Raw genomic sequence first — 11,617 nt, 5'->3', positions numbered from 1 at the left:
AAAGATCGGAATTCCGATTTAAATCGGAAGAATATCATGCCTGATACAAGATAAGTCAACAACTCACCATAGGATAGCTCTGTAGAACTCTGTGCCCTGGGTCCGTGGAGGAACTTGTCGAGTACCTCTTCTCCAAGTCGTCCCACTCCAGTCGAAGATTCTGCTGGTACAAACGGACCTCCCTGTGGCTCAGGATTTGGCTCTTGCTGTACATAGAACCACAAGAATTATAAGGCACCTTAACTTACACTCTCTGGAAAGACAGAGTAAGGGGTGATCTAATAGATGTGTTCAAGTGGATCAAAGGCTTTAACAAGGGTGATGCAAACAAGGTCATCATATCAAAACAACAGGGCAGGACTCGCAGTAATGGTTATAAACTGGATAAAATTAGATTTCAGAAGGAAATAGGCAAGAATTGGTTTACTAATAGGGTGGTCGACGAATGGAATAGACTTAGTAACTATGCAGTGAGTGCTGAAACTATCAGTTGTTTTAAGAAACGGTTAGACAACTTTATGGATGGGGATGACAGGTGGTGATGGATACAGAGCTGCCTAGTGTAGGCTCATGGTCTCTTGCAGTCTCCTTCATTCTTATGTTCTTATGAGAACCATGCAGATTCGCAAATCAATATAAATGCACTTTGGTGTGGCTTGGCTTTTGGCTCGTGCTGTACAGAGAACCACATGAAGGTCAAGAATTAGGAAGATATAATGTAGCAGCACGTTTGTAAAATGAGACTTATTAACTCACTGTCGGGGAACGAGATAAGACAGAAGATCCGTATATTTTGACCACTATCTGTGGTCTCCTTCATCGATCTAATGAAGAGGACCACAGATAGTGATCAAAATATACGGATCTCCAGTCTTTCTTATCTCATTCATCGACAGTGGGTTAATGAGTCTCGAGGACAAGAATGTTGAAGATTTGCAATACCCTCAATCCCTTCCACAAATTAGCAAACTTATGCGGTTTAATCCAGTCCAGCTTATGAGACAGCAATGACGATATGGTTTAACGTCACAAACTTGCCCCCTATCAGGAGGCTAGGAAGGGCCCTGTAGTGGACTTTGTAGCATGGAATCTAATGAACTGTGCCTTTGCTTCAACTCACCCTACACCTTCCCAAATTCTGTCACTAAATTCCTCAATCCATCCTCTGATCCTGCTACAAGTGCAGAAAATGAGATGACAGAGAGAAATCCTTTTGGGCTATGTCAAATTATTAGTCACACATAAAATATATATATATATATATAAATCGTATACTGATGAAACGTAACTAACCTCAAGGGAAGAACCTATGGTGTAGAAAAAGGTACGACTCACCTGACCTCCAATCCAGTTTCTTGTACGGTACGGTACACTTCGGAAGACTGCCTTTTGTTACCGCTGGCTCCTGAGACTGGGGTCACTGTTGCGTCAAGTGCCCCGTGCCAGCCAACGAGCGGTTCCTTGGTAAAACCCTGAGGTCTCTGAGGATGAGTCAAGTGTCTGCCTGGTCCCTTCTTCCCTTTGAAGTTGTACCTGTCTTTGGTTGTCTTTGGTGAGGCCTTCTGGCGGGATGTGGATCGCACTCGAGAGGAGCAGGTCTCCGATGGTGGGGAGACACCAGGTGGATGGGACGGTTGGACGACAAGACCCTGGGATGGTTCTTGTGCACACTGCTGGGCCAACACTCCGCTTGGCCGAGACGGCAACGAGCACAGTCGGGACCGAGGTTCACAGGAATGGACTGAAGACACCGGTGCGAGCTACTGAGTCGGTGACACGTGAGGATGAGGCAGTGAAACAAGTGGCAGTGGTGGGGACACGTACGGTTGGTGTGACGAGAGAGGAGCTTGAAATCAGGGCGACACACAACTTTGGAATGCTGATGCATACCCTTGGGACGAAGGCACGTGTAGCAGAGGTGGCGGGGGGCACGGGTGCGAGGGTGATCTGACGGGGTTGGCTAGAGGGGGGCAAGGCTGACCTGTCGTAATATACCCCTGGTGTGTCGGCATGCACGGCTGTGGAGAGGACCCAGAGGGACAAGGGTGTATTGTGGAGGGCTGGGATGAAGCCTGTGGCTGTAATCCATCCTCCTCCTCTTCCTCCTCCTGGAGCAGCACGATATCCAGAGAAGAAACAGTACTCCCATCCCTCATAGTTGGCTCTTCGTATGCCACACAACTCTCTGTAACAGAACAATCGTCTACTGCAGCCGTCTGTCCGCTACGATCCGGGAGATTCGTGTCCTCTCCTTCCAACAGGTCCTCTTCTGACAGGGTAGGTTCCTCCCAGCTTGAGTACAAGTCCATCACCAAGGACTCTGGCGAAGGAGGACCGCCGCTCTGCCCGTCCCCATGGTCATCCGATGGAGGTTGGAAGGTCAAGGTGTCCACCTGAGGGAGATTTTAGATATTGCCATTAGGTCTCTATATACCAGGGGTGGCCAAACCGTGGCTCTTTGACTTTTAATATGCTGCTCATGGAAATATGATGGCTGATTTTTTTTTATCACAGTTAACGTAAAAGGTACATACAAACATATACTAAAGGTTTTTTCCCCCTCACAAGGGAGGTAGCCAAAATACAAAGGGATAGAAACCACTCCCGCCTATTCCATCCCCACATACTCCACTCCCATCCACCCCACCTCCCTCCCTCCCTCTTATCTTGGCTCCTCCTGGATGACGAGTCATCCCTCACATCTCTTGTGTACTGTAAGGTCTCCATTTACCACCAAAGGCCACTTGCCACATTCTGTTGACTCCAAACAGTTCTTGGAGTTCTCCGCCCCAGCCCCAATCCCACAGAACCTGAAATGGAGAGGAACCTGTACATTCAAACTCCAAACTGTTCTTGGAGCCTCCAAACCGTTCTTGGAGTCTCTGCCCCAGCCCCCATCCCACAGAACCTGAAATGGAAAGGAACCTGGACATGCAAACTCCAAACCGTTCTTGGAGTCTCTGTCCCAGCCCCAATCCCACCCCCACACAACTTGAAATGGGGAGGAACCTCCGCCTGCACAATAGGCAGTGCAGGGCTCCTCCAAAGTGCCGTCAATAAATACCTGGAGAGAGAGAGAGAAAGAGAAGGTCATTTTTCCTTTCTTAGCTCAGGAAAGCTCTTTTGAAACATTTTGAAGTGAAAGGAGGGAAGGAGGGAGGGAGGGGGAGAGGAGGGGAGGGAGGGGGAGAGATAGGGAGGGGCAGGAAGGGGAGAGAGAGGGAGGGGATGGGGGAGAGGAAGGGGATGGGGGAGAGGAAGGGGATGGGGAGAGGGTGGGGGAGGGGGAGAGGAAGGGGGTGGGGGAGAGGTAGGGGGTAGGGGAAGAGGAAGGGAGTAGGGGAAGAGGGAGGGGTGGGGGAGAGGGATGGGGAGGGAGAGGGATGGGGAGGGAGAGGAGATAAAGGGGGGAGAGAGGAGGGAGAAGGGAGAGAGAAGAGACAGGGAGAGGAGAGATAATGGGAGAGAGGAGAGAGATGGGGGAAAGAGGAAAGGGGGAGAGAAGAGAGGGGGGAAAAGAGAGAGGGGAGAGAGGAGAAGGGGAGAAGAGAGGAGAGGGAGGGAAGGAGGAGAGGGGGGAGGGGGAGAGTAAAGAGGGGGAGAGAGAGAAGGGAGAGAGGGGGAGGAGGAGAGAGAGGGGGAGATAAGGGGTGAGGAGGGGAGAGAGAGAAGGGGAAGAGAAGAGAGAAGGGGAAGAGAAGAGAGAAGGGGGGAGATAGGGGGTGAGGAGAGGAGAAGGGGGGAGATAGGGGGTGAGGAGAGGAGAGAGAGGGGGAGAGGAGAGAGGGGGAGGGGAGAGGAGGGAGAGTGGGGGACGGGAGAGGGGGAGGGGAGAGGAGGAAGAGAGGGGGAGGGGAAAGGAGGGAGAGAGGGGGAGGGGAGAGGAGAGAGGGGAGAGGAGGGAAAGAGGAGGAGGGGAGAGGAGGGAGAGAGGGAAGAGGGGCAGGGAGAGAGGGAAGAGGGGGAGGGGAGAGAGGGGGAGGGGAGAGAGGGGGAGGGGGGAGAGCAGAGGGAGAGGAGACAGGGGGAGAGAGGAGAGTAGGGGGAGAGGGGAGAGGTCGGAGAGGAGAGACAGTGGAGAGAGGGAGAAAGGAGAGAGAAAAGAGGGGGAGAGAAAAGAGGGGAGAGAGAAAAGAGGGGGAGAGAGATGAGAGGGGGGAAGAGAAGAGAGGGGGAAGAAAGAAGAGAGGAGGGAGAGAGTAGAGAGGAGAGAGAGTAGAGAGGAGAGAAAGGGGGAGAGAGGAGAGGGGGAGACGAGAGAGGGGGCGAGAGGAGAGACGGGGGAGAGAGGGGAGAGGAGGGGGAGAGAAGAGGGTGAGGGGGAGAGAAGAGGGAGAGGGGGAGAGAAGAGGGAGAGGGGGAGAGGAGAAAGGAGAGAGGGAGAAAGAAGAGAGGGGGAAGAGAAAGGAGAGAGAAGAGGGGGGAGAGAGGAGAGAAGAGGGGGAGAGAGGAGAGAGAAGAGGGACAAGGGGAGAGGGGAGAGAAGAGGAGGGAGGGGGGAGAGAAGAGGGACAGGGGGAGAGGGGAGAGAAGAGGGACAGGGGGAGAGGAGAGAGATAGGGGGAGAGGAGAGATGGGGAGAGGGGAAAGAGGAGAGATGGGGAGAGGGGAAAGAGGAGAGATGGCGAGAGAGGAGAGGAGAGACGGGAAGAGAGAGGAGGGAGGAAAGGAGAGAGGAGGGAGGAAAGGAGAGAGGGGGGAGAGAGGAGAGAAGGGAGGGGAGAGGAGACAGTAGTGAGAAAGGAGAGAAGGGGGAGAATGGAGAGAGGGGGGAGAAAGGAGATAGGGGGAGAATGGAGAGAGGAGGGAGAGGGGAGGAAAGAGATGGGGAGAGAGGAGAGAGGGGGAGAACGGAGAGAGGAGAGGGAGAGGGGGTAGAGGACAGGGGGAGGAAAGAGAGGGGGAGAGGGGAGAGAAGGGGAGAAGAGAGGGGGAGAGGATAGGGAGAGGGGGATTGAAAGAGAGGTAGGAGAGAGGAGAAAGAGGAGAGAGGGGGAGAGGTCGGAGAGAGGGGAGAGTGGGGGGAGAAAGGAGAGAGGAGAAAGGAGAGGGAGAAAAGGGGGGAGGGAGAAAAGGGGGGAGAGAGAAAAGAGGGGGGAGAGAGAAGAAAGGGGGGAGAGAAGAGAGGGTGGGAAGAGAAGAGAGGGTGGGAAGAGTAGAGAGGGGGGAAGAGAGAAGATGGGGGAGAGAGTAGAGGAGAGAAAGGGGGAGAGAGTAGAGGAGAGAAAGGGGGAGAGAGGAGGGGGGACGAGAGAGGTGGAGAGAGGAGAGACGGGGAGAGGGGCGAGAGGGGGAGAGAGACAGGAGATGGGGAGAGAAGACGGAGAGGGACAGAGAGGAGGGGGAAGAGGGGAGAGAGGAAAGGGGGAGAGAGGAGAAAGGAGAGGGAGAAAGGGGGGAGAAAGGAGAGAGGGGGAGAGAAGAGAGAGATGGGGGAAGATAAAGGAGAGAGAAGAGGGGGAAGAGAAAGGAGAGAGAAGAGGAGGGAGAGAGGAGAGACAAGAGGGGGAGAGAAGAGGGAGAGGGGGAGAGAGGGGAGAGAGGAGAGGGGGGAGAGGAGAGAGTAGTGAGGATAAAGGAGAGAAGGGGGAGAAAAGAGATAGGGGGAGAATGGAGAGAGGGGAAGAAAGGAGAGAGGGGGAAAAAGGAGAGGGGGAGAGAGGAGAGATGAGGGGGGAAAGAGGTGGGAGAGAGGAGAGATGAGGGGGGAAAGAGGTGGGAGAGATGAGGGGGGAAAGAGGTGGGAGAGAGGAGAGATGAGGGAGAGAGGAGAGAGTGGGAGAGAAGAGAGAGGGGGAGAGAGGAGAGATGAGGGGGGAAAGAGGGGTGGGAGAGAGGAGAGAGAAGAAAGGGGGGAGAGGAGAGAGTAGTGAGGAGAAAGGAGAGAAGGGGGAGAATGGAGAGTGGGGGAGAATGGAGAGAGGTGGGAGAAAGGAGAGAGGAGAGGGGGAGAAAAGAGGGGGAGAGAGGAGAGGGGAAGAGAGGAGGAGAAAGGAGAGGGAGGAGAAAGGAGAGAGGGGGAGAAAGGAGAGGGAGGAGAAAGGAGAGAGGGGGAGAAAGGAGAGGGGGAGACAAGAGACATAGGGGAAGAGAAAGGAGAGAAGAGAGAAGAGGGGGGAGGAGAGGGGGAGAGAAGAGGAGAGAGGAGAGGGGGGAAAGAGGAGAGAGGGCGAGAGAGGAGGGGAAGAAGGGAGAGAGGAGACGGAGAGGGGGGAGGAGAGGGGGAGAGAGGAGAGAGGGGGAGAGAGGGGGAGAGAGGAGAGAGGGGGAGAATGGAGAGAGGGGGAGAGAGGAGAGAGGGGGAGAATGGAGAGAGGGGAGAGAGGAGAGGGGGAGAGAAGAGGGAGAGGGAAGGAAAGAGAGATGGCGAGAGAGGAGAGAGGGGGAAAGAGAGAGGTGGGAAAGAGGAGGGGAAGAGGAGAGAATAGTGAGGAGAAAGGAGAGAAGGGGAGGAATGGTGAGAGGGGGAGAAAGGAGAGAGGGGGAGAGAGAGGGGGAGAGAAAAGAGGGAGGAGAAAAGAGGGGGAGAAAAGAGGGGGAGAAAAGAGGGGGGAGAAAAGAGGGGGGAGAGAAGAGAAAGGAGAGGGAGAAAGGAGAGAGGGGGGAGGAGAGAGGGGAGAAAGGAGAGAGGAGGGAGAGGGGGAGAGGAGAGGGAGAGGGGGAGAGGAGAGGGAGAGAAGTGAGGGGGAGAGAGGAGGAGAGAGAAGAGAGATGGGGAAGAGAAAGGAGAGAGAAGAGGGGGGAGATAGAAGAGGGGGAGAGAGGAGAGAGAAGAGGGGGGAGAGGGGGAGAGAGAAGAGGGGGGAGAGGGGGAGAGAGAAGAGGGAGAGGGGGAGAGAAGAGGGAGAGGGGGAGAGAAGGGAGAGGGAGAGAGAAGAGAGATGGGGAGAGGAGAGGGAGAATGGAGGGGGGAGAGAAGAGAGAGGGGAGAGAGGGGGAGAGGAGAGGGGGGAGAGGAGAGAGTAGTGAGGAAAAAGGAGAGAAGGGAGAGAGGGGGAGAAAGGAGATAGGGGGAGAATGGAGAGAGGGGGAGAAGGGAGAGTGGGGTAGAAGGTAGAGAGGGGAGAGAGGAGAGATAGGAGAGGAGGGAGAGGAGAGGGGGAGAGAAGAGGGGGAGGGGAGGAAAGAGAGATGGGGAGAGAGGAGAGTGGGGGAGAGAAGAGAGAGGGGGAGAGATGAGGGGGGAAAGAGATGTGGGAGGGGGGAGAGATGAGGGGGGAAAGAGATGTGGGAGAGAGGAGGGGGAGGGGAGAGAGTAGTGAGGAGAAAGGAGAGAAGGGGGAGAAAGGAGAGGGGAGAAGAGAGAGGAGAGGAAGGAAAGGAGAGGGGGAGAGAAGAGGGAGAGGGGGAGAAAAGAGGGGGAGAGGAGAGAGAGGGGGAGAGAGGAGAGAGGGGGAGAGAAGAGACATGGGGGAAGAGAAAGGAGAGAGAAGTGAGAGGAGAGAGAAGAGAGGGGGAGGAGAGGGGAGAGAAGAGGGAGAGGGGGAGAGGAGAGGAGAGAGACGGGGAGAGGGGGAGAGAAGAGGGAGAGGGGGCGAGGAGGGAGAGGGGGCGAGGAGGGAGAGGGGGCGAGGAGAGAGAGGAGTGAGGGGGAGAGAGGGAGAGAGAGGAGTGAGGGGGAGAGAGGGGGAGAGAGAAGGGAGGGGGAGAGAAGAGAGATGGGGAAGAGAAAGGAGAGAGAAGAGGGGGAGAGAGGAGAGAGAAGAGGGGGAGAGGGAGAGAGAAGAGGGGGAGAGGGAGAGAGAAGAGGGGGAGAGAGGAGAGAGAAGAGGGGGAGAGGGAGAGAGAAGAGGGGGGAGAGGGGGAGAGAGGAGAGAGAAGAGGGAGAGGGGGAGAGAAGAGGGAGAGGGGGAGAGAAGGGAGAGGGAGAGAGAAGAGAGATGGGGAGAGGGGAGAGAGGAGAGGGAGAATAGAGGGGGGAGAGAAGAGAGGGGGAGAGAAGAGAGAGGGGAGAGAAGAGAGAGGGGAGAGAAGAGAGAGGGGAGAGAAGAGAAGGGGGAGAGGAGAGAGTAGTGAGGAAAAAGGAGAGAAGGGGGAGAATGGAGAGAGGGGGGGAAAAGGAGATAGGGGGAGAAGGGAGAGTGGGGTAGAAGGTAGAGAGGGGAGAGAGGAGAGATAGGAGAGGAGAGGGGGAGAGAAGAGGGGGAGGGGAGGAAAGAGAGATGGGGAGAGAGGAGAGTGGGGGAGAGGAGAGGGGGAAAAGAGATGTGGGAGAGAGGAGAGAGAAGGGGGAGGGGAGAGAGTAGTGAGGAGAAAGGAGAGAAGGGGGAGAATGGAGAGAGGGGGGAGAAGAGAGAGGAGAGGAAGGAAAGGAGAGGGGGAGAGAAGAGGGAGAGGGGGAGAAAAGAGGGGGAGAGGAGAGAGAGGAGAGAGGGGGAGAAAGGAGAGGGGGATAGAAGAGACATGGGGGAAGAGAAAGGAGAGAGAAGAGAGGGGGGAGAGAGGAGAGAGAAGAGAGGGGAGAGAAGAGGGAGAGGGGGAGAGGAGAGAGATGGGGAGAGAGGAGAGAGGAGAGAGGGGGAGAGTGGAGTGAGGGGGAGAGTGGAGTGAGGGGGAGAGAGTAGAGAGGGGGAGAGAGTAGAGAGGGGAGAGGGGGAGCGAGGGAAGGAGAGAGGGGGAGAAAGGAGAGAGGGGAAAGGGGATAAGGGAGGGGGGGAGAGGACAGGGGAAGAGAGGAGCGAGGGGGGAGAAAGGGGATAAGGGAGGGGGGAGAGGACAGGGTGAGGAAAGAGAGGGGGGAGAGGTGAGGGGGAGAGAGGAGCGAGGGGGGAGAAAGGAGAGAAGGGGGAGAAGGGAGGGAGGGGAGAAGGGGGAGTGCGGGAGAGATGGAGAGAGGAGAGCGGGGGGAGAGGGAGGGAGGAGAGATGGGGAGAAAGCAGAGGGGGAGAGGAGAGAGAAAGGGAGGAAAGGGGAGAGAGGAGAGATAGGGGGAGAGAGAAGAGAGAGGGGGAGAGAGAGAGGAGTGAAGGGGAGAGAGAAGAGAGGGGGGAGGAGAGAAGAGAGAGGAGAGAGAGGGGGAGAGAGAAGAGAGAGGGGGAGAGAGAAGAGAGAGGGGGAGAGAGGAGAGAGAGAGGGAGGGGGGAGAGAGGAAAGGGGGAGAGAGGAAAGGGGGGAGAGAGGAAAGGAGGGGAGAGAGGAAAGGGGGGAGAGAGGAGAGAGAGGAGAGAGGGGAAAGACAGAGAAAGAGAGAGTGAGAGAGAGAGGATACCTTGCTCATCAGGTCCCCATTCTTCTTCTTCTTCTTGGGGCCAGTAACAGTGTGACCTCGTCCGTAGCCCTTCACGATGATTTCTTGACCAGCGATGTCGCGCGCCCACGTTCACCTGCAATGTCCGTTACACCCATGTTCACCTGCAAAGTCCGTTACACTTCTGTGGATGCACCCCCTCCCCCCCTGATGCCCCCTTTCTGGGCAACGGACGGAGTGATCATCTTTGTCACAATTAATACGTAACTGGCGACAAATACCAAGGGCCCTTCATTCAAGAAGACCTCGAATTTAAGCACTTTGGTATGATGATTCGATTCCTACGTAAACATCACGTGGCGCGAGTGGGTATGTGTGGATGCTGGCAGCGTAAGTGTCTTGATTATACATTTTCTTTTTTGTAGTTGTACACGAGTTACCCCCAGATTCTGTGAGCTGGTTTGATCACGTTTCCTGTGTTTATTATTACTCTGAATTAAAGAGAACAAGTAATACGGCAGCAGTGGCTTTATATTTTAGAATGCGAGTAGTGTGATGCATCGTACATATGACAGCCAATGCTCCGTGTGAGAATTTGACTCGTACTGAAGTGGTTAATACCTATCTGGGGATAACTGCCGAGGGCACTGCGCTCAAGAAGACTTTGTATTTAAATGTGGCAGAAAGGAAGATCAGGGGGGTGAGGGAGTATGCGCGAGAAATAAATTTGACGCAGCCCATAGGAATTTCTCCCCATCTTCTCCCTTTCTGCATGGGGGAACAGAGAGGGGGGGGGGTCGCCGAATTAATTAAGCAGCCTTGCTGTGGATGTGCTGTGTCTTGCTACACTGCTTGTGACCCGGGGCAGTGGGCGAGATGCAGGGATGACCCATTGTCATCCAGGAGGTGCCAAGATAAGAGGAGGGTAGTGGGTAGAGGGTGGAGGGGAGTGGAGTGTATCAGGGATGGAATGGGTGGGAGTGGTTTCCATGCCCTTTATTTTTGGCTACCTCCCGTGTGAGGCCTGTGGTAGATGTATGTAATGTATGTATGTATAGAAAGGAAGATCCATAATATGGGGGGGGGGATTCAGAGGAAGGAAATGGCTAACCTCTTCAATAGGAGTCAAATCCTCTCTCGCGCAGCATTATACTACTGGCATCATAAAACATGAAGTCACTGCCGGTATTAATCACTCTCTTTCACCGAGTATTAACAAATGCAGAAAACACAATCAAACCAGTTCACAGAATGTGGGGTTCACTCGGCTACGTCTACAAAATGAATATAATCAAGACGCCGACATCCTCGTGTATCCACTCACGCCTCATGACGCCTACGTGGGCGTCATCACATCGAAGAGGTTAATTAAGAAGTACGGGGTGCAGTGCAGGTTACGAGGATAGATACGAGAAGAAATGTGGAAGTGAGAGCAGGGGGTCAGTACATCTGATAAACTGATAAAGGTACCTAACGCAATATAGCAATACATACATATACCAAGGCTTTTTCCCCCTTACTAGGGAGGTAGCCAAAAAGGAAAAGGCATAAAATCATTCCCACCCATTTCATCCCTGAAAACACTCCACACAATATAGCAATAGGAAATTAAATTTTAATTTTGTAAATCATAATACATCAATGTAATATATGGTCATTCTTGGCGGAAATTAATAATAGAAAAGGTTGCTAAAAACTATAAACAAATGTAACCACTTTGGTTAGTTGAGACACCATCTTTGTTTTGGCAGTGGAGGCTGAAGAAATTAAAGTATGATATTTTTGTCTATTCTAGCCAAACCTGCATTTAGTAATGTAATACCTGTAATTCTTGAGGTCATTAGGGTTGTCATCATCTCAGACCTCCGAATCTATCAAAACAAAGTTGGCGTCTAAAGGAGTCAAAGCGACTTTGTTCATTTCTGTATAGGTTACAACGTTTTCTGCCGAGAAAAATATCTATTACATTGATGTATTATAATTTACAAAATTAATTTTTTTTCTGATGCTATACCCCTTCTAAGAAAAATAGCGTACGTCCGTGTTACGAGAACTTACCTGGACAATGCCGTCTCTGTAATCTGGATTCCCGATGCAATGAAGCTCCAGCTCTTTGCCTCCTCTGAGCCTCTCCGTGAGCCATTCCCGTCCCTGCGTGGTGAGAGGAGGTCATGGTGAAAGACAGTGACGGTGATGTCCAGAAGTGATGGGGATCGTTCACTTCTGGCATCGTAACTCTTATGGCCATTGACGTTACGCCCCAAGAAAACCATGCAGGAGGGCCCTCACATGGGGGTCCATATGGCACAGGACGGCACATTTATGGGGGGGAGGGGGGTGGCAATTCTAATCTTGACACTCACAAGGCTGACAAAATACATACATACATATACCAAGGCTTTTTCCCCCTTACAAGGGAGGTAGCCAAAA

General features: G+C 53.7%; 1 protein-coding gene across 1 annotated transcript; it reads right to left on the bottom strand.

Annotated features, from left to right (window-relative positions):
- Positions 1 to 1,633: 1,633 nt before the first annotated feature.
- LOC143030521 (uncharacterized) lies at positions 1,634 to 11,368 on the bottom strand. Its single transcript, XM_076193669.1, has 3 exons — positions 11,246 to 11,368; positions 9,209 to 9,323; positions 1,634 to 2,393 (listed from the first exon to the last, which is right to left on the bottom strand). The coding sequence occupies exons 2-3, from the start codon at positions 9,215 to 9,217 to the stop codon at positions 1,854 to 1,856; spliced, it is 549 nt and encodes a 182-aa protein (XP_076049784.1). The 5' UTR covers positions 9,218 to 9,323; positions 11,246 to 11,368; the 3' UTR covers positions 1,634 to 1,853.
- Between the last annotated feature and the right edge of the window lie 249 nt (positions 11,369 to 11,617).

Source organism: Oratosquilla oratoria, chromosome 12, assembly GCF_046742065.1.
Source record: "Oratosquilla oratoria isolate Oo_2021 chromosome 12, ASM4674206v1, whole genome shotgun sequence".
NCBI lineage: Eukaryota > Metazoa > Arthropoda > Malacostraca > Stomatopoda > Squillidae > Oratosquilla > Oratosquilla oratoria.
Note: the sequence above shows the minus strand (reverse complement) of the source record. Positions and strands in the feature narration are given on the sequence as shown.